The sequence below is a fragment of the Drosophila pseudoobscura genome, chromosome 2 (assembly GCF_009870125.1).
Source record: "Drosophila pseudoobscura strain MV-25-SWS-2005 chromosome 2, UCI_Dpse_MV25, whole genome shotgun sequence".
Lineage (NCBI taxonomy): Eukaryota > Metazoa > Arthropoda > Insecta > Diptera > Drosophilidae > Drosophila > Drosophila pseudoobscura.
The window spans coordinates 25055620-25076489 of NC_046679.1; the positions used below are offsets into that span (position 1 = coordinate 25055620).

The 20870-nt window shown below is 39.6% G+C and overlaps 2 protein-coding genes across 9 annotated transcripts; both read right to left on the minus strand.

The window, feature by feature from the left end:
• Positions 1 to 1620: 1620 nt before the first annotated feature.
• On the minus strand, positions 1621 to 14618 carry tacc (transforming acidic coiled-coil protein). 8 transcript variants are annotated; one of them, XM_002137824.4, is made up of 11 exons: positions 11725 to 12384; positions 10035 to 10215; positions 7672 to 9975; positions 3609 to 3739; positions 3476 to 3540; positions 3341 to 3412; positions 3167 to 3271; positions 2937 to 3098; positions 2713 to 2862; positions 2466 to 2647; positions 1621 to 2124 (listed from the first exon to the last, which is right to left on the minus strand). In XM_002137824.4, exons 1-11 carry the CDS (start codon positions 12022 to 12024, stop codon positions 2117 to 2119), a joined length of 3660 nt encoding a protein of 1219 aa, XP_002137860.4. In that variant the 5' UTR covers positions 12025 to 12384; the 3' UTR covers positions 1621 to 2116. The 8 variants fall into 8 exon arrangements, with proteins under 8 accessions (XP_002137860.4, XP_003736796.2, XP_015038021.2 ...); XM_003736748.3 differs by lacking the exons at positions 1621 to 2124; positions 11725 to 12384 and adding an exon at positions 14381 to 14618 and having other exon boundaries at positions 2363 to 2647; XM_015182535.2 differs by lacking the exons at positions 1621 to 2124; positions 11725 to 12384 and adding an exon at positions 13918 to 13989 and having other exon boundaries at positions 2363 to 2647.
• Positions 14619 to 15821: 1203 nt separating this feature from the next.
• Positions 15822 to 17128, minus strand: LOC6897757 (uncharacterized). The gene is made up of 3 exons (XM_002137826.3): positions 16909 to 17128; positions 16676 to 16856; positions 15822 to 16620 (listed from the first exon to the last, which is right to left on the minus strand). Coding segments are annotated over exons 1-3 (651 nt in total). The 5' UTR covers positions 16911 to 17128; the 3' UTR covers positions 15822 to 16152.
• Between the last annotated feature and the right edge of the window lie 3742 nt (positions 17129 to 20870).

The window sequence follows — 20870 nt, forward strand, 5'->3', positions numbered from 1 at the left end:
TTCGAGTACACTATTTTAGTTTGTTGAAGTTTTTGGAAAATACTCCAATCAACAAGGATATATATACATATTTCCCTAGCGTCTTATTAAGAATAATATACTTGAATCTGGAAATCGATAGATATAATTATTCTTAAAGGCCTCTCTTGGTATTTTTGGTGGATAATATTTGTGACTATACAAATAATCATTATTTTCGGTCATAACATAAACTGGATAAAACGTTACTTTTTTGGATTCACCAAAGCTGAGCTTTGCTCTCTTCATTACCGATTCCACATTATCTATAGACAGGGTATACAGATGTATGTATGATGTCTACTGGCGAGAGCGAGAGAGAGTTCTCTGGAATAAACTGTATTACCAAGTCTGGAGTTTTTATTCTTGGAAGGTGAGCACAACGTTTGCATGCGTTATCACCAAAACTCGTGTCGTATGAATATTTTATTCAGAGATAAGAAAAATAAGCAATTACATATAATTAGAACACACCGCCCATACTTCACCAATCTAGTCTTTGAATATTTATGTTAATTCACAGTGGCCAAATTTAAAAAAATAACCGCCTGAAAGCTTAATGTTAAAGTTACGCGAATCCAGTAGCAAGTAAAAAGCATGCTATGTATAATGTAACTTGAATTCGTCAGTATATTTGCGGTATTTTGTAAATATATTTTATCGATAAGAAGTACAAAAAATGTATTTCGAAATCGATTAAAAATGAAAAAAATTAATCGATAAGAAAAAGGTGCACACGTTGCGGGCTGAATGGCAGAGAGAAGCACTAAAGCGAGGCGCGGGAATTTAAAGTGCGTAACGACAAAGACGAGATGATTCGAATGGAATAGAATGGCTGTCAACTCTAAAAGGCCCGTCTGCAAACACAATCAAATCTCTACCTTAAAATATTTAAATGTTCCCATTAAAAATCAAAATGTCTGTATTTCTTGCAATTACATATTGTATTTATTGAATTATGCAACTTGTTCGATCACTTTTACATACACAACATGCTCAACACATCGTCTGTCGTATGTGGAGGCATGTTTTAATACTATTTATGTGTGTATTTTTTACAGCGCATTGATATATATTACCGATTCATTCTCAAATATCAAACAACAAACCGTACTATACTCTCCTTTCCTTTCGCAATACTCCACTTAAAAGCGCATGTGTTGTGTTATGTGTTTTCTCTACTTTAGAAAAATATATATGTATGCCATTATATATTATGAAGTAGCATTTTTTCAGATTATATGGACTGGGTACAAATTTTTGTATACAATTCTTTTTTTGTTTCTTGTGTGTTGTTGTCTCTAAACTACATGCATTGAGGTTTGGTTTCCATTTTTCTCAACAATTTCCGTGCGATCTTATAGTTTAGTAAATGTCATAAATGGAAGTAAAATTCATCAAGAGTCAGAGGGTTTTCTTTTCGGGCGTGTGTCTCTATAAAAGCCAGCTACAATAAATATGCTCAAAACTTTAGAGTCCGTTTTTGTGTGTAAGAAAGTGTTGTTCTTATTCGATTCAACTACGTTTTTTTTTCTTATTTAAGGCAGCCTCTTCGAGAGCAAAGCAAATAAGGATTCGAGCTTCAATTGAAAACGAAATAAATCTGGCTTTTTATGCATAAATAATTTTTGCGTGTATTTTTTGTATAATTCCATTGTTTTTTACGCTTCTTCTTTTAGTACTAGTAAGTAATACAGAGTTATTCTTAATGTAACTATTACAAATTTTCATTTAAATTAAACTAAATTTAAACTTAAGCATTTAGTATAGAGCGCGCATCAAGCGAACGCTGTTCTTTTAGATGTTTCTTGTTTTATTCCGATTGATTTTTCTTGCACATTTAATCGATTTGCTTCCAAACAAAACAGTTCTGGGGTCGCGACAGCAGACGCAGATCTCTCCGCGCGATAATATCATAGAACAGAAATCAGTAGGCAGATTCGATAGAGAATTAGTAACATATATGTTTGGGTAGCCGGCGCACCCGTAAGGCGTCTACGGAACACAAAGGGAACTCAATTGGGCTGCTCCGAAGCGTTTCGCTGGGTGTAAGGGGTGGAGGGCGGACTGTGTGGGTTGTGAGTGTTTGCGGGGTTAACTAAGAATCTAGAAATAGTATAATATGTTTTGTCGAATCGTTAGCCCATTGGGAATACATCATGAATTTCTTCATATATAACTAAACATTATTAATTTTAATATTCAAGTAACGAGCACACAACAGAAAAAATTAATAGAACACCATGTAATGTGGGGCGTGGCGTGGCGTGGCGCGAGTTTCGGATTGATAGAAAGACATGCCACAAGATGCGAATGCGTTCCACTTTTCAGATGAATCCAAGTGTGTGTGTGTGTGTGTGTGTATGAGTGGATGTGTGTGCGCGTTTATAGCAACGTATAAAATATATTCCAGGAAAATCCGTTGGAGAGAGTTTAACTACTACCACCTTGGCCCTTGCCGTAGATGAGCTCCTCGCAGATCTTCAGCAGATCGGCATTCTCGCGCGACTTCTGCTGCAGGTGCTCGGCCGTCGAGACTCGCGACACTTCCTCCTTTTTGAGTAAAGCTTTCAGTTTTTTCACCTCATCCGCATGCTCCCTTGCGTTTGTGTCCAGCTTTTTATTGGCACTAAAAGAGGAACGAATGATTGAATCATTGAGGCCGGGTATATGGTAAATGGTTTGCGCACTCACATTTCCAGCTGCTGCATGGCATGGCTTCTCATCTTCTCGTAGCGCTGCTCTTGCAATCGCACATTCTCCATCAGCTGTTTTTTTTCCTTCAGCAGCGTATCCTCGCTGTTTTTCAGCTCCGATGTCATCTCTTTGCTCTTTTCATATTTCCTGTAATAACATCATTTTAGATTTGTTGTTCAAACCGGCTATCCCCGACAGATGAAGACAGATAAATATCTTACACATGCAGATCGAAGAACGTCGTTTCCAGCGACGTTAAGTGATGGTAATTTGCATCGCGACTTGTTTGCACTTCCTGCAGTTGTGTTTCGTAGTTCTGTCTCAGCTGCTCTTTCTCGCTGATGAGCTCCGCAATGACTTTCTCATAGGTCTCGATGACGCCACTGCAAGAGTTATGGTAGATCAATTATCAATTAATTGGAGCTGGTTCAATGGAAAGGGCGGAACGCACGTGAGCTTTGAATTTATTTTATCTTTTTCTGTAATGCGCTTAATGAGCGCCTCTTCACGCTGCTCTGCATCTTTCAGCTTCTTCTCAATGTCCTCTGAGAGGGTTCTAAAGGTAATATGGGAATCAAGTCAGTATATTATCATTAGAATTCAGCATAGATCTGTATCTACTCACACTTCATTTTTGATCTTCTTCTCCAGTTCGTCCATATTGTTGTAGGTGTGGGATTTGTCCTCCGTATTAAGGCTATGCAATAGGGAGGAAATGTTAGAATACAGCCTGCTTTTGATTGGGACCCCTGCTACATACTTGAAATTATCGAAGGCTTTGTTGCAATCGTTGTCTATAACGTCCACACTCATTTTAGCATGCTTCTAAGGATCGAAACGAATAAAATCTTTAGTAACACATCATTTGCACATCATCCTCAGTTTTGACTCACTTTTATCCTATTCACTGGCACTGCAGCTCCGAGCAGCGGATCAAACTTTAATAGCAACGAGCTCCGATCCACTGGGGCATTATTGTTGCCTTTGGTGTACAAATAATCGAAATCTGAAGAGTTCAGTATTACTGTGGATGTAGATGTGTATGTGGATGGCAGTGCAACGTATTTGTTTGTGTGTGTGAGAATTGCATGCGCGTATATTTTGTTGTCGGATGGGAAGTAAGAGAGAAAAAAACATATCAGATTTTAGTCACTGGTTCTTTATAGTTTCGATTACAATTACTGTCAACGTCAAGAAAATACGATTTGGCCTGCCTCTCTGATCCGAACACACACAACTATGGGCAGGGTAGGGGACTAAGGAAAACGCCCCTTGAATGACAATCATAGGGGTTTGAGATAAAAACTGCGAGACGTGAGAAGCTCAAGCAAGGTGTTAAGGTTGAGGTCGATTTTTGGAGGATGTGTTTGAGCAGAACGAGGAACGAATAATTAAGGAATCGAGTGGATTCTATCTTCTATTAACATAAGTTGTGAAAGGAGAAAGGAATCCTGGTCTTTCGTTTTCTTTCTCTTATGTATGTATATGTACATATTTATGGAAAAGAGAAAGGAATGGCCAAGGACTATCCATCTAGCGAAATACGTCGAAATCTGTCTTCTCTATTCTCATTTCCATTTCCCCTTAATGTGATCGGCTGTTAGATGCTCTTTCTGTGAAAAAGGTACACAAATATCGGAATACTTTTATCTCTAATATCCATGTTTCACTTGTTGATGGTTTGACTAAGGGAAAGTAGAAAAATGTATCCAGCAATTCTCATCTTTTGGAGTAGATTGGATTCTTCTCCTATGAGTAGTACCTCCGCTTTCTTTGCCTTTAATCCCACAAGCAGTTGTCGAATCTTTCTCTTCTCAGCTGTTCCGCTCATTGTCTTTCACTTTAAATGCGTGTGAGAGGGAGAGTGTATGCGTACGGAAGTGTGACTCGCCGAAAAGCCACACAAAGCGGAAGGAAGGAAGAACAATGGAAAACACGAAAAAAATAAGATAAGACTCAAAATGAATGGGACTCTGCACCCTTGAGTGCCCCTCCACACACCCTCCGGGACACAAAATGTGGAGGGTGTGCCATGTTCTGCACAGAAGCCACATTATTTACCATCCACGTACATACATATGTATAAACAAATGTCAGAGGTAGAGGCCAACACTTCAGATACCCTTGACTATCGTTTCAATACAGGTACATGAGATGGTGATCCGATTTTGATCTGATTTGACCAATTTGTGGATAGGCGACTTCTTGATTGTTCCGATTTGTATAGAGCCTTCATCTGGACCAAGATGCATCACTTCTGGGATCGAAAAAGCGTCCACTTTGCGTGGGAAGACATCTGCTCAGATCGTAATACCCTCTCGCCTCAGAAATAGTAAAAATAGTAAAATGAGAACCCGGTCAGGCCTACATCGACATGCAGGTCACCCGCGAAGCCAAGTGGAGGGCGACCCAGGGGTGCGGCAACAATAGTATTTGTAGTTTAAAAACATAACATATTCCAAAGCAGAACCAAGAGCAAAAGCAAAACAAAACAAAAAAGAGAAAGACAAGACGCTGCATCGCGACTTGTGAGTCATTTTATGCAATCGACAAAAGAGGTTTAAAAGTGGGTTGATTGACAGACTGGGAGAGAGAGAGAGAGAGAGAGAGAGAGAGAGAGAGAGAGAGCGAGTGAGCAAGAACGAACTGCCATAGAGAGAGCGCGAAACTACCAGAGACGAGTGAGTGCGACCGAGAAATAGAGAAACTTTTCACATTGAAGTGCATTTTAATTGCTTGTCGTTTTGACAACTTTTGAATTTTCAAGATTTTTTCCAGTTATTTCCTCCCACACACACTGCGGTGCTCTCGTGGAGCGAATCACCGAATCACACAATGAAGTTTCACGCTACGCTCTCACTCTCTGCGTATATCAATTTTTTTCCATCTTGTGGCTTTATTGATGCTTTTTTGTTGTTTTCTTAAGACTTTTTTGTTGCGGGCACAGCTGCTCGAGATATTTTTAGTTTTTAGCTTTAAATCCTAAGAAAACACCAATTGGAGATGTTCTCCATTATCGGGGCAACCGAAATAAGTATATTCCAACCGAAAATTACATTTTCTGTCTTAGAGCAGTTGCGCCAATCGAAAGACGAGCGAAGACGTCACGGGCGGCCAGGCGGGGCGAGCAGAGCGAGTGTTGAAAACTAACTGAAATGGAATTATTGCTTACGTTTCGACCCAAGTCCAATAAGAAAACCAGCGCACGCACGCAGAGACAGAGAGAGAGAGAGATCGAGAGAGCTAGCTCGAGTAGGGCAGATTCTGACTGGAGTGTGTGACAGTGACGCGTATGCAGCAAGTGCGCAAAGAGAGCGACATTGAGAGCATATAGTCCGCTCTCCCCATCTTCTCTCTCGCTCAGCTGCAGTTGTAAAAGTGCATGGCAGGCAGAGTTCTAACTTGAATTCCTATGCGCCTATAGATGTGTGTGTGTCAATGGGAGAGAGCGAGTGAGCGCCATGAGCTCGACAACAGTGCGACATGCCACATGGTGGAATGCAAATATGTGGAACATTTATATTCAGTTAATGCACGCAAATGAATACCCCTAGTGTAAGGCCAATCTATTCCAGGATTTTTCTGTTAGGAAATATTAAATACATATATGTAAATGAAGCGCTGTGACAGCTTCCTACTAAATCAGTTTTCACTGTAGTCTAGTCTTGCTTCTATGAATGATGGGGTAGAGAGAGCAATACGAAGCTTCTCAGTTCTGCTGTTGATATCGTTTGTGTGTGTGCGTATTCTGTTGGGGGGGCCTAGTCAGAGTTGCATTTGGGTGTACAGCGATAACGATAGATGTGCGCGAGCTCGCAATGTTTTAAAATGTAATAAATAATGAGCAGGACAAGCATTAAATAATTATAAATAAAATCCCTCTAATTGCATACATGAGCAATTCCCAAATTAAGACATACATATGTACGTTTTGTTAATTTGCCAAAAATATAAATGCGCTCATCAGGCACTGATATAGCCAGCAATTCGTCAATTGGACAAGATGACGTCACAGCGAATCGGTTTATTCTGTTGACGATGATTACCGCATACGATATATACTGATAAGGCCTCAACAGCGGAGTAACCAGAGAGCGAGTGCGCTCTAAACCAGAGAGAGCTCTAGCTCTCTCCTGTTGTGTGTGGTGGAGCGGAGAAAGGGAAGGAGGGCAATGCGGCATTTCAGGGCAGAGGGCAGCATAAAATGCAGGAACAGGAAGAACAACAAAAACGTGCAGACAAAAATATTGGGTGCACTATCCCCTCCTACTCCCCCATACGCACGCACACACACACACACACCATTCCAAAATTATGCGCTTAATTGATATTGTGTGTGTGTGTGAGAGTGTATATCTGTGATTCCACTTAAAGAAGGGTATAATGATAATAACTGACCAGATGCTTGTAACGTTAAAAGATATTCCAACTATACGTAAATGGCTGTGTCAAATAAGATACAAATCGGATTACTATATCAATTAACTATCGTAGGAACAATATATAGTCAAGGGTATCTTCGACTTCGACCTCCTGAAGTTAACTTTCCTTTCACATTTTTGTTCTTGTGACTGCCGTTGCAGTTTTCGCTGGTTTTCCTGTTTGTTTCACAGCTTGAAACTCTCCCTCCTCTCCTCTCTCTGTCTCTCTATCAGCCCCCTTGATTTGTGAAGTTCAGGTTCATTGCCTTGCATGTGCGGGGATTTATTTTTACTGTTAGATTTCGTTATAAGCCACAGCCGGTTGGAAAGTTCATGGAATGCATTAATTTCAAGTTCAAAAGCGAAAAGGATGCATGAAATGGATATGCGGCTGGAATGGGTGGTGGGGGAGTGTTTGATAGCCTAAAGTCACGGGACATGCAAAGGAAGCGATGTACAGTGGAGATCCATTACAAGAGCTGCATGGCTGGGACTCACATTCCAGGAATAGAACACAGGAGCTTGGAATACTCACATTTTGTATTACTGGCGGCATCCTGAAACTCGTCTTCGGAAAACTGTTCCTCCTCCTGCCTCTTTCCAGGTAGGGACATTGTGGGAGCTCCTCCTCCTAATCCGGACTTCATTTTGGCTAAATTATTAAACCCACTACTGGTGTACTGTGGCGTCTTGAACATGTCTTCCGACACTGGCGACAAGGCCCCGAAGTACTCCACAAACACATCCTTTTCGTCGCGGGCACTGAGATGGGCCTGCTCCTTGGCGGACAGGGCCTGCTCCTCGACGACAGCGGGTGCATTGCCTTGGCGAGAGGCCGCCGGAGCATACTCCACATGGATAGGCGGACGGGTGAGGTTTTGATGGGTGGGGATTGGTGGCGAGCTGGGAACTTGGGCCGGGGTCCGCGGGGACTTGAACGTAGTGGCCTCTTCAACCTGCACAGAGACGTCCACGTCCATGGCCTCGTAATCCTCGCTGCCCATGCTCTCTTCGGTGGCCTCCACTGCCGGCGAGGCATGCGCCTCCACACAGAAAGTGCGTCGGGGTTTGTCCTTTTCCAGGGAGAAAGTACGACGCGATTTGCTCTCTCCTGCCTCCTGCTGGTCCTCTGTGGACTTGATCACGGAGAATGTGCGACGCTGTTGATCATCGGCTGCTCCCAGGGACACGGCAAACGTGGACAAATCTTGAAACGCTGTATCTTCATTTTGAGGACTGTGTTCGATCCGTTTTCCGCTATCGAAGGTTACATCCTGCGGCTCCGGGGAAACTTCACCCATGGGCAGCGTTTCATTCAGATGACGCTGCTCCGGACTCGGCTGCGACACTTGTATGATAACCGGCGACTTGGCAATGACTCCCGGCTCGCAAATGCTCAGCTTGCGCTGCGCCGTGGACTCTATGACGGCCTCCTCCAGGTAGGACATCTCCTTTCGCTCGGCCGGAGCGTGCGGCGAGCGGGGAAAGTGCGCAGACTGCTCAGTCGGACCTTTAATGGGAAAACTTGGTGAATTGGGTCCTGTCGAGAGTACCTTGGGGTTGGAGAAGCTGCTGTCCAGCTCTTGAGAAAGGGGCTTGGTGGTTTGTTGCAACTGGCTAGGTGTAACGGCCACCACAGTCCCCTGATCGGGTTTTTTTTCTTCTGGGACAGTTGCCTTATCATCAAATCCTAGATCACCTTCATTAGCACTTAAGGGGAACTCTTTGAGCGCCAGGAACATCAGTTCCTCGGCAGTCTTTGGTCGATGTGTGGGTATGGGCGGGGATATGGGATACTCCACCCTGTTCGCCTGCAGAGTCGGAATAGGCGGGGAGAGCGGAGCTACAGCTGGCTCTTCTGGTTTCTTCAAGTGTTCCTCTGCTGGGGATGGAACAACTTGCTCTGTTTCTATTTCCGGCTCTTGAGGCTGTTCCAGCTGAAGACTCTGCTCGTGCTCGTTTTCCATGGAAATATGGCTGCTGTTCATTAACACAGGACATTCCTTTGGTTCCTGCTTTTCGAATTGTACCTCCTGAGGATGTACTATGACCTTCTGATCGTGCAGTTGGCATATCTCTGAGTTCTGTGTCTTTTCTTGTGGCTCCTCCTGAAGCATTTGATCCATCGTAAGAGCTTTCACAAGCTGTTCCGTCTCCTGGCATGTCTGCGACTGCGCTGTCTTCTCCTGAGTCGATTGGTTCGGCTCTTGAGGAGGCTCAATTGCTGCTGGCAGAGCCACTTCCAGTTCCTTAGATAATTGCTTTTGCTCTTGGGAAGGATCAACTGCTGGCAATTGCTGCTCCGCTTGCTCCTGAGGCGACCCATTCTCCTGGAATAGACCAATTGCTGGTAAGGGCACGTCTTGCTTCTGGCACTGCCCAACGGATTGCTCTGCCTCTGGCACTTTCTTTTCCAGCTGTGGAACTTCCTGCACAGGCATTGACTGTGGCTGTGACTGCTCCCTTTCCAGGGGCACCTCTGTTCCCTCCTGCGGCGACTGCTGTTGCCTATGGTACAGCTCTTGACCCATACCGGGCGGCAAGACATCACCGAGGAATTGCTGCTGCAGCAACTGATGATCCTCTGGAGCCAAGACATCCTTCAGCATTTCCATGGTTTCGTTGATTTCGTCCACATCCATGGGCTCGTAGCTGGTGTTGTGTGCAATACTGCCAGCCAGTGGATCACTGACTGTTTGCTCCAGCTGCTGCTCCAGTACATCGTTGAGGGCACTCGAATAGGCCTCCAGCTCTGAAGGATCACAGGAGAACTTTTCGCTGTTGAGAGACATGCACTCCACAAAAACATCCGCATCCGATTGATCGGCTTTCAGTTGGGCTGGAAATCGATAGATAGTTGAGAGATTTTCCATTGGTTTTCAATCGGATCAGACTTACCCTCCATTTCGACACTGAGTGGAGCGAGCTCCGGTATCTCCTCCTCGTCGAACATCCCAAATCTAGGAGCCACTGGCTCAATCGCCAGGTCCTCTGATGGCGGTATGATCATTGCCGTAGCCAAAACCTTTTGTTTCTCCAAACTCGGCCTGACACTCTGCTTCACTGCCAGCGGACTCATCTGCCGAATGGAGAAGAAGTGGAGAAGATTTTTTCCAATTAGGTGCATAAAATCAAAGAAAATTAATTGCTAATTTCGTGCATCGCGTGAGACATGAGATGACAGCAGAAACAACAATTCCTCCTCGAATGAAAAATTATGAAAATAAAGCAAAGAAAAATCAACATAATCCAAACAATTGCAGACGTAAACAGCTCGAGATTATGATGAAGATGATGATGATGGGAAAGGGATGGTGCAGCAGCTGCTTTGGGTTTTTATTAGGAATTTTTAACACATGAAAGAAGGATCCACAGGGGTGCAAAGAGAGACAGGGAACACGACCTGGTGACGGAAATAGGTGGCATCTGGGACCACACAACGAAGTGCCCTTCACCCTTTCTTTGAGTACAGATCTATGATCCTAAAATAAACCAAATTTGAGTGGGTCCTATTGCGCCTATTGTGCCTCGGCATGCACACGACATGTATATTGTTTTAAACAAAGCTTCGCTTGTTGACAACTGCGTCTGGCACGCGCCACTTGTCGAAGAATAAATCTCAGAGCAAGTCTCCCGCATCAAGCACATGACATGCAATTAGTGTTTGTAGTATTGGCATTCTCTTTTGTTGCCATCAATGTACTGTGTCATTTGGGAGCAGTTTGGGGCGATTACAAGTCTACCGCTGTCCTAAATGACTTATACCTCTAATTGGATACAAATATAATATTTTTCGAAGAAAGATCCCTCCGCTTAATCGATATTAGAAATCAAAATTGATCTGATTCTCTTTGGAAGCCATTCACTCGATAAAATCTGCATGTCTAGGCACGATATAGCTAAACCACATTTACCACTGCCCGCACATTAGCATGTGAGAGAACACTCACCCCGTCCGCATACCCATCTGCATCATCATCCTCATTCTCAACTTCTTCCCATCTCACCGACGGACAAGCAAATGTCATTAATTTAAAAAGCCACAGAACAGCGCCGGACAACAGAATACAGACCCGGGGCAGTGGCAGTGGCAGTGTATCTGGGTCGTTGTCGGCTTTTGTGCATTGCGAAAAGAAAATCCGAACATGCCGGGACCGGGTACGGGCACGGGTCCGAGTTTTGTCTACTACTCAGGGCCTTGGTGCAATGTTGTAAAAGCGAAATTTAATTAGAGCGCAATACGATGATTACCATCAAGCTGCAAGGTTAAAGTCAGTCGGGAATGGCTGGGAAAAATGGGTGTGGGGTTATGATAGATTGGGATTTGGGAAACAAATAATTAAAGCCAAATGGAATTGGGGATAATTTGAGATTGAGAAGCAAATCAAATAAATGGAGAACTCTAAAAAATTCTACAAAACATGCGAATACATATTTATGAGAGGAAAAATGATGACCAGGATAACACCCAGTGAAAAATTCATGGGATTTCTTCAATTCCGAACGACTGACCCGATTTGGCTCAACATTTTTACAACGCAATAGCAAATCGCTCCAATAGCCCACAATCGACAATATTTTGACATACCTCCGCGCTCATGGCCTGCAAATGTTCCATTTCGTGGGCGCTAACTTGGCTCAGATTCACATTGACGTCAAGCAGGAGCTTTTGAATGCTCTCCCTAGCGCTGGGCAGCGGTTCCAGATCGCCCAGTTGAAGCAAATCCTCTGTGGCCACGACCGGGTGCACAGCCATGCTAGCCAATGCAGATGGGGAATCCTTTGGTTTGGAATCCGCCAACGACAGGCCGCTGTCACTGCTGCTGCTGTTGGCGTCTGACAGGCGAATGCTCAGGGGCCGTTTGATCATGTTCGTGATGAAATCCATGGCGGAAAAGTCGCCCCGTGTCTCAACGCACGATTAACCTTCTCGAGACGTTCCGTTCACAGTTTACGGTTCACTACTTTGCACTTAATTCCATAAAAATAAAAATGATCAAATTTCAGTGATTTTCCGTGTATGTTCCTTTGTCTTATTTTCCATACGTATAGTATAGTCTGATGCTCTGATATGTTAGGGTTCGCCTACTTTGAAAATTTGACTTTTTCGATTGTGACTTTTTCTATTTTCTCTGATCTCATTATATGTACGTACGAGTACGTAGTACGTATAGCCGAGATTCTAGCGACCCGGCGCCGCGTGCGTTTCTCGCTGGCTTCGGTCCGTTCGGGTCTGTCTTTGAAATCAATTTAAAATTATTTTTGTTTTCAATTTGCTCAGCGTCGTATATTTCGGTGCATTCATGTGTGTATTTTTATTTGTATTAGTGTTTGTGTTTGTGTTTGTCAGAGGAACGTCGCTGCCTGTTCGAGGGGCATACACAAAAACGATCCGGATGTGTTTCGGGTCTCGTGGGATTTTCAGCCCACATGGGCGCTCTGCTCTTCCCACTATCAGCGTCGTGCTCGTCTTTCCATGAGTAGCACACTTCCACTATCACTGAATAAACGTGAAATGAAAATTTAGACACGGCATGAGGATATCACTGAAGGATTATAGTTCTTTAAGCCCTCATCAGCTGATATATTATAATTATCACTTCACAGATCGCCTATCGTCGAGATCCCCGATCACTTAAGTCACGTGTGGGGCATCTGGGGGCGAATAAATGCAATTCAATTAATAAAAGACACTTAATTGAACCTCCGACAATTCTATTGATTTCGTAAATGAGTGCACTCATTTGCCAGTGTAAAAACGATTCTACAACCCCGATGGATGTCAACCGTCTTGGGGGAATAACAGAGGCAAACTGAAAGGCCTCAAGATAGACAACACTCAGACCCGTACCCAGACCAAGACTCAGACTGAGGCAATAGTGCAATACAATGCAAATAAACCGAAACCCAGTGCAAGACGGGGCAAAAATGGAGCAAAATTTCATTGGCTAATGAATGAAAGTGTTAGACAGTCAGTTTCTGTTGGGGAGCCCTGTACTTCCCACAGTGTAGGTGTGTGTGTGTTTGGATGTGGATGCCAAGTGACATGCAATCCCGTAGCCGGCTGGGCCCATTGTTGCGCATCGTGCACTCGAGGAAGTGCTCCACATTGCTCCACGGCTGACTTTGCATATTTTGAGAGAAACGGAATATCAGATGATGGCAGAAGAGGCTGGGGCTGTGCGATGCGTGACAGGTGACAAGATATCATGTGATTTAACTGAAAAAAGCAAAGCCGAGTGGAACCCAATCAGAAAATGGGATGTAAAGAGGAGCGAAGCTACGACTTGGACTGTAATTCGAATACTTTGTGTTCCCAACTAAAGCAAGCAAACAGGGAAAAGGCAGCTATAAAACATAAAATAGACTATAAATAGCCGAAAACAAATGCAGACAGCGACGACTGAAATGTGGGGGAGTCTGCAACCATATCCTCCTTCCAGAACGACGTTGGTGGCAGAGGGAAGACACTTTTTGATCGCTTGTACAATGACCTTTTGGCCGGGGGTGTGCGACAGCACCCTTCAGGCCATTACACTTCCGAGAAAATCGCAGATCCCCCTGCCAGATGCACAGATTCCAACAGGGCGCGCCTCGTTATTCGGTTGTATATTATTTTCACTTTGGCCAAGTCAATTTTTGGCAAGCTTTGCCAACATCTGGACCCTGTTTCGCCGGCCCACAATGTAAAATGTCAAGAGCAGGAGGCGGCCAAAACGGGCAGATATTAATAGTATTTGTATACAATATTATGCATTTAATGGATATTCATATTGCATACCAGAGTCTCTTGCCAAGAGTCCGAGTTCACTGATGCCTTGCCTGGTCTATTACCCATTTAGGCTGGTACTCCACTCAGCTGGTAAACGTCCGATCGCTGCCAGATATGGAACACACTGATCGGATAGGGGACGCAGCCCACTCATCCAGAGCAGAGGCGACAGCTGCCATAGGACCCATAAAAACAGCAAAAACAGAACATATACGACGAGCAGAAACAGAGAATTACTTGTAGCGCAGTACACAACATTCTGGAGACCTGTAAAGACCAGATGCATGCAGCGCGGGGGTGCATGGTCACGTCACAGAAGCCCAACAATGCCAATACGAACTTGCGGTGGGGACGCCGATGCCTCAACGGACCGATCCATTTGCACATGATGGAAAGTGAATGTGTTTGGCTAAGTCGATCGAAGGGACACGCCCACAGCTGACTGAAGCTTGCAGACTGCGCATTGCCTTACCTTACTGCCGCCATCGTTTTTATTGATCTCCCTCAAGGCACTGCGGCCGCCGGGACCGAAGCCCAAACTGTTGTCCGCCGAATTGAATTCCATGGCATAGATTGACCTCCAAAGTAACACGACGAGTGTTAAAAAATTACGTGGTGTGCACTTTGTATAACTACAATTAACAATAAATACACTAGACGCTGCTTAATGGCGCAATCTTTTTTTTCCAAAGTGCCGCTATAAGCAGTGTGACCCGCCGTCTATAAGATATCTGGTCTGATCCTCAGAAATATACCGTCTCATTTTAAAAATATACCGTAAATATACTGACGAATTCCAGTTCTGTTACACCACTAACCATGCAGTATATACCATACAGTATACTGTATGGTTAGTGGTTACACATATTCCTCGTTTTTGATATGCCGTCGAATATTACTGCCACATAATCATATCTAATTAATTAACCTATTTTCTTGACGGGTTTATTTTAAATACATGCTTTTATTTGATTCCTTTCTATATCCCTTGTTCTTAAATATACCTTTGAAAATTAAATTTAATAGATTGATGAAATATTATAAAATATGCCATTATATACCGATATACCGTAAATATACCAACGGTTCAATTTTGACCTTAAAAAATACCGAAAACTATAAAAAACACCGTAAACGGACACCCTGGATATATGGTCTGATCATCAGAAATATAACGAAAATACGACGCAAAATTTGAAATACACAGATGAAAAATGCGAACTTATCCCACTTAACCCCCTTCTATTTAAACAAGTGAACAGCTTGAGTTAAACCGCTAAAAACAATACTGGTTTAACTAACGATTCTATCGTTTATACTATCAGAACGTTGCAAGCACAAATTTTAAACTGCTCTACATGGAAACTACACAGATTTACACATTTAAAATAGTTGGAATTTTATTTCATTTACATGAATCTCAATCGGGTCAGTAAAAGTAGCGAATACAATATTAATTATTATAGAAACTGTTCAAAATTGTGCTGAAATTAATTGTAAATTACAAATTCTTGTTTCTCTAGTCGCACAAAAAGAAGTTGTTTCTCAATGCTGCTGTTACAGCGAATACTCGTCTTTTCACTCTTCATGCTATTACTTCCGCAGGCTTTACAACGAAATATTAACAATTACACACAAATCAAACATGTGGAAGATTTTTTTGTATTTTCTATTGAATAAAATATCAGTGTTCTTTAAAATATATTCATTTTAAGTCGGAAAAACATATCATCAAACATAAATACGTTAAATTAAATATTATATATTTTATTATAAACACTCAATACTGACACATTGGTATCATTTTTCTATTTCTTTCTCTTCTAATATAAACAAATCTTGTGTACCGGTGTTTGTGGTTGAAACGGCTGGATCGATTTTTTTTATACCCGACACTCAAAATGAGTGTTGGGGTATATTAGATTTGTTATGCATTTTTTTTGTTTGTACATATGTATATGTATTTATATACTAACTAGTAGGTAGTAAAGTGTTTTATGACTTCTTAAAAGTAGGCTTAGACCCTTCGACGCTCATTTAACTATGACCCCATATTCGCATGCAGCAATATTAATACTTGCAGCGCCTTCCTCAATATCTACCGCATACTTAAATCGCCAGTCGCAGATTATTTAGTTTGGGCCGGACCTCGGGAATATGACAATGGAATTGAAGAAGACCATCAATACTCGTACGTGAATAGAGATAGCTGGTACACTTGCTCAGCTAGGCCGTTCTAATGTTTTAATCTAATAGCTTTTTTAAAACCTCAAGCTTCTCCCTTTCTATTTCTTCCAAAGCTTTGAAATGGCTGCTTTGCTGCTCTTTCATTTCTTTCAAAGTTTCAGCCACCGAATTCAAAGTTTCTGCTTGTAGAGAGCAGAGATTCTCCAAATTCAAAGGTGGAGCAGACGGGCGAGCACGTTTCGCTCTGGGCTCTGCTTCAGCTTCCGATTCCTCACCAAACCGGGTCGTCGATATTGGAGACAATGGCGATTCCTCTAATTGGTCTACCTCTTGCTTTATTGGTGTTCCAAAATCGAAACCTCCTCCTACTCCATTCACCATCGCAAAAAAGCCGCACAAGGAAGCAATCTCCTCCTCGATTGGCTGGATAGCCACCAGGGAGTATGGCTGGCCGCCAGCACTCTCGACCTCCTGCTTGTTTCGGACCAGTTTCTTGCGTACCATAATTTTCCAGTCAGACCATACCTTTAAAAATAAACTAATATCAATCAAATACTCCAGGTAAACGTGCAAAACTTACCTTCTTCCACCCTGATGGATCCTTGGTTGGGGGTCCTGCTGCATTTAATGCTTTTGTCAGCTTTGACCATTTGGCATCTGCTGCTGCGCGGTCTCCTTTGACGAAACCCCTGGCGATCTGCGGGTTGTCTTTCATAAACTCCACCATTATATCGTCTTGAATAGAAGTCTTATGCTTGCCCCTACAAATAATTAAGTGTTGAATTCCTTACATTCCTTTTATAAAATACTTACATATTGATTCAATTGGTTTTAGTAAATCTGTCAGCAGTCGCTCAAAGTATTTTATTTTACTGGATTTTAATTTATTGTTGACTAGGACTTTTATAAAAATACATTTTCACTTTAATATACCAAAACTTTCCATTTTGAAGCTATTTATGTTCTATTGTTATTAATTTAAATAATCAGCTGGTACAGAAAATGGCATGGTGTGTGACCTAAAGAGGGGTGCCTTTTAGCAGACCAGTGCTTAGACCCGAAAAATACCGATTAATACTGGAAAAGCAGCCGATGGTATTGCCTGGGCACGAGCGAAATATTTTTATATTCTATCACTAACCATACAGTATATATATGCATACGTATATATATGTATGTATGTATATGTATATATATATATATATATATATATACTGTATATATATGTATACTGTATGGTTCGTGATTCTATCTTTCGTCGACGAAGAAGAACGCCAGGCATTTGTAAAAAATGAAGGGAAGCCGGCTAGAAAGATGCAATAAAGAAAAAAATTAAAATTTTGCGAACTATCAATGCAATCTGACGTGTTTGGTAAAGACATTTTTTTATACATACGCTAATTGGTTTCTACGTTTAATAATTTTTTCTCCAATTTTAATTGGCTTTAGAGTCAAGAAACCAATCAACCATTTTTGCATACGATCAATGTCTTTTTTAAGCCCTTTTTTTTTAACGGCTTTTAAATAACACGGTTTGAAAATCAAAAAAATTAAATTTTTGTACATGTTTTTATTCCATTTAACACGGTTTAAAATAACAACACAAATAGATAGAAACACACACAGCTCACAAACAGCTAGAAACCAAACGAAAACAAGAAAGAGCAAAAAGGGAATAAGTAAAAATAATAAAAATAATATGTAGTACATACATACATATGTATTTGTTTTTCTCTTTGGCGTATACATATGTACATATATGAAAGCAAATTTACTGGTCAGAGCAATTGTAGATAGCAAAAATTTAGGGGAATTCCCTTTTTGTGGAAATTTAGGGGATTACATTTTTACAATAGAAATGTGCTAGTATTTTGTCAATAAATAATCCCCCGTTGGAAAGGGAAGCCGCAGTAGCTCGGGTCTCAAATATAAATCCTTGACAACCTGTGGGCCCTGCAATATAAATTTAAAATTTTGAAGTCGTTAGAAATTAGCCTATAATCTTACCACGAAGGTGCATGTGTGATTAATGTTGGTAAACTGTTTGAACAGCCCATAGACTATAGCAACAAAAGGTTGATTTGGCTTTCGTAAATAGTGACAGGCATCAAAGGTAATGTCGAAGAGCCTTGGCTTATAGCCATGGCCTTATGTAGTATCGTCACACAGATCATTACCGCATCGTCCCTGCTCTTGATGCAAAATAATATTTGGAAGAGACCAACGTGTTACTTTATGGTATGTCCAGTCCTTCATGATAGAGTTTATTTTCTTTAACTACTTTAAACAATGATTTAAAGCTGATAAACTAGAATTATAGAGATATATGATCTTCTGCACAATCTATTCTTTGTTTAATGTCTCTTTAATGGAGCCTCAACTAAAGTAACTCAACTAACATATGTATGTATGTATCAAATGGTGGACTGTATCTGAATCCAAATGGTTCTTGAATACAAATCTCAGGACCCTTCTGTGATATTCTATAAGTTATTGATTTAAGATGTTATGTTTTCTAATAGATCTTTAATATATGTACATATAATAATCGACCTATGTATATAATCTAGTTCCAATTTCGGTATTCTTTCATGCAAATATTTGGCTATTTGCACAGACTCGCATTTTGAAAATAGAGAAATACGGATATATTTCATAAATACAGTGTTCCTGTAAGGCCAAACTGATGTACGTTACAGCAAAACTTTATACTTTTTTTCTTGTTTTCTTTGTATTTCTTGTTTGTTTTTGGTATATATATAAATATATATGCATATATTTGTATGATAAGCTTCGGATTTTTGTTAAGTTTGAAGAAAACTTTCTGATGGAAACAAGTATTTAGTGCTGTAAGAGAATAGTCGCAGCGATATTTTACTAAGTTAACGATTTACATATAAAATATATTATAGGTACAATTTGTATTATCGTATTTAATTTCAACGTTTTATTAGGAAATTTTATATTTTTTGTATTGAGTATTGAGTATATTAGATTTGTGATGAAAGTGGATGTGCAATCGTTTCCGACCCCATAAAATATATATATTCTTGATCAGCATCAACATCCAAGTCGATTGAGCCCTGTCTGGCTGTCCGTCCGTCCCTATGAGCTCAAAACCTATAAGAGCTAGAGCAACGACATTTTATATCCGGCCTTCTGTGATATGCCACTGCTACAAGTATATTTCAAAACTTCGCCCTGCTCACTTCCGCCTCCACAAAGGGCGAAAACCTGTGGCATCCACAATCCACAATCTGGGGCATCCACAAATCTCAGAGACTATTAAGGCTAGATTAACCAAATTTGGTATCCTGTTAGATCTCACTATAAAACGTATATCTCAAAATTTCGTTCCCGTTTTTGAGTTTTATTTTAAGCAAAAACAATAAAAATCAAAAATAATAATTATTCAATAAAAATCAAAAATTATAATTATTAAATAAAAATCAAGAATAATAATTATAAAAATAATTATTCAATAAAAATCAAGAATAATAATTATAATAACAATTATCCAATAAAAATCAAGAATAACAATTATAATAATAGTTATTCAATAAAAATCAAGAATAACAATTATAATAATAGTTATTCAAAAAAATCAAGAATAACAATTATAATAATAGTTATTCAAAAAAATCAAGAATAACAATTATAATAATAGTTATTCAATAAAAATCAAGAATAACAATTATAATAACAATTATTCAAAAATAACAATTATAATAACAATTATCCAATAAAAATCAAAAATAACAATTATTCAATAAAAATCAAGAATAATAATTATAATAACAATTATCCAATAAAAATCAAGAATAACAATTATAATAATAGTTATTCAATAAAAATCAAGAATAACAATTATAATAACAGTTATTCAATAAAAATCAAGAATAACAATTATAATAATAGTTATTCAATAAAAATCAAGAATAACAATTATAATAATAGTTATTCAATAAAAATCAAGAATAACAATTATAATAACAGTTATTCAATAAAAATTAAGAATAACAATTATAATAATAGTTATTCAATAAAAATCAAGAATAACAATTATAATAATAGTTATTCAATAAAAATCAAGAATAACAATTATAATAATAGTTATTCAATAAAAATCAAGAATAACAATTATAATAATAGTTATTCAAAAAAATCAAGAATAACAATTATAATAATAGTTATTCAATAAAAATCAAGAATAACAATTATAATAACAATTATTCAAAAATAACAATTATAATAACAATTATCCAATAAAAATCAAAAATAACAATTATTCAATAAAAATCAAGAATAACAATTATTCAATAAAAATCAAGAATAACAATTATAATAACAATTATTCAATAAAAATCAAGAATAACAATTATAATAATAGTTATTCAATAAAAATCAAGAATAACAATTATAATAACAGTTATTCAAAAAAAATCAAGAATAACAATTATAATAATAGTTATTCAATAAAAATCAAGAATAACAATTATAATAATAGTTATTCAATAAAAATCAAGAATAACAATTATAATAACAGTTATTCAATAAAAATCAAGAATAACAATTATAATAACAGTTATTCAAAAAAATCAAGAATAACAATTATAATAATAGTTATTCAATAAAAATCAAGAATAACAATTATAATAACAGTTATTCAATAAAAATCAAGAATAACAATTATAATAACAGTTATTCAAAAAAATCAAGAATAACTATTATAATAATAGTTATTCAATAAAAATCAAGAATAACAATTATAATAA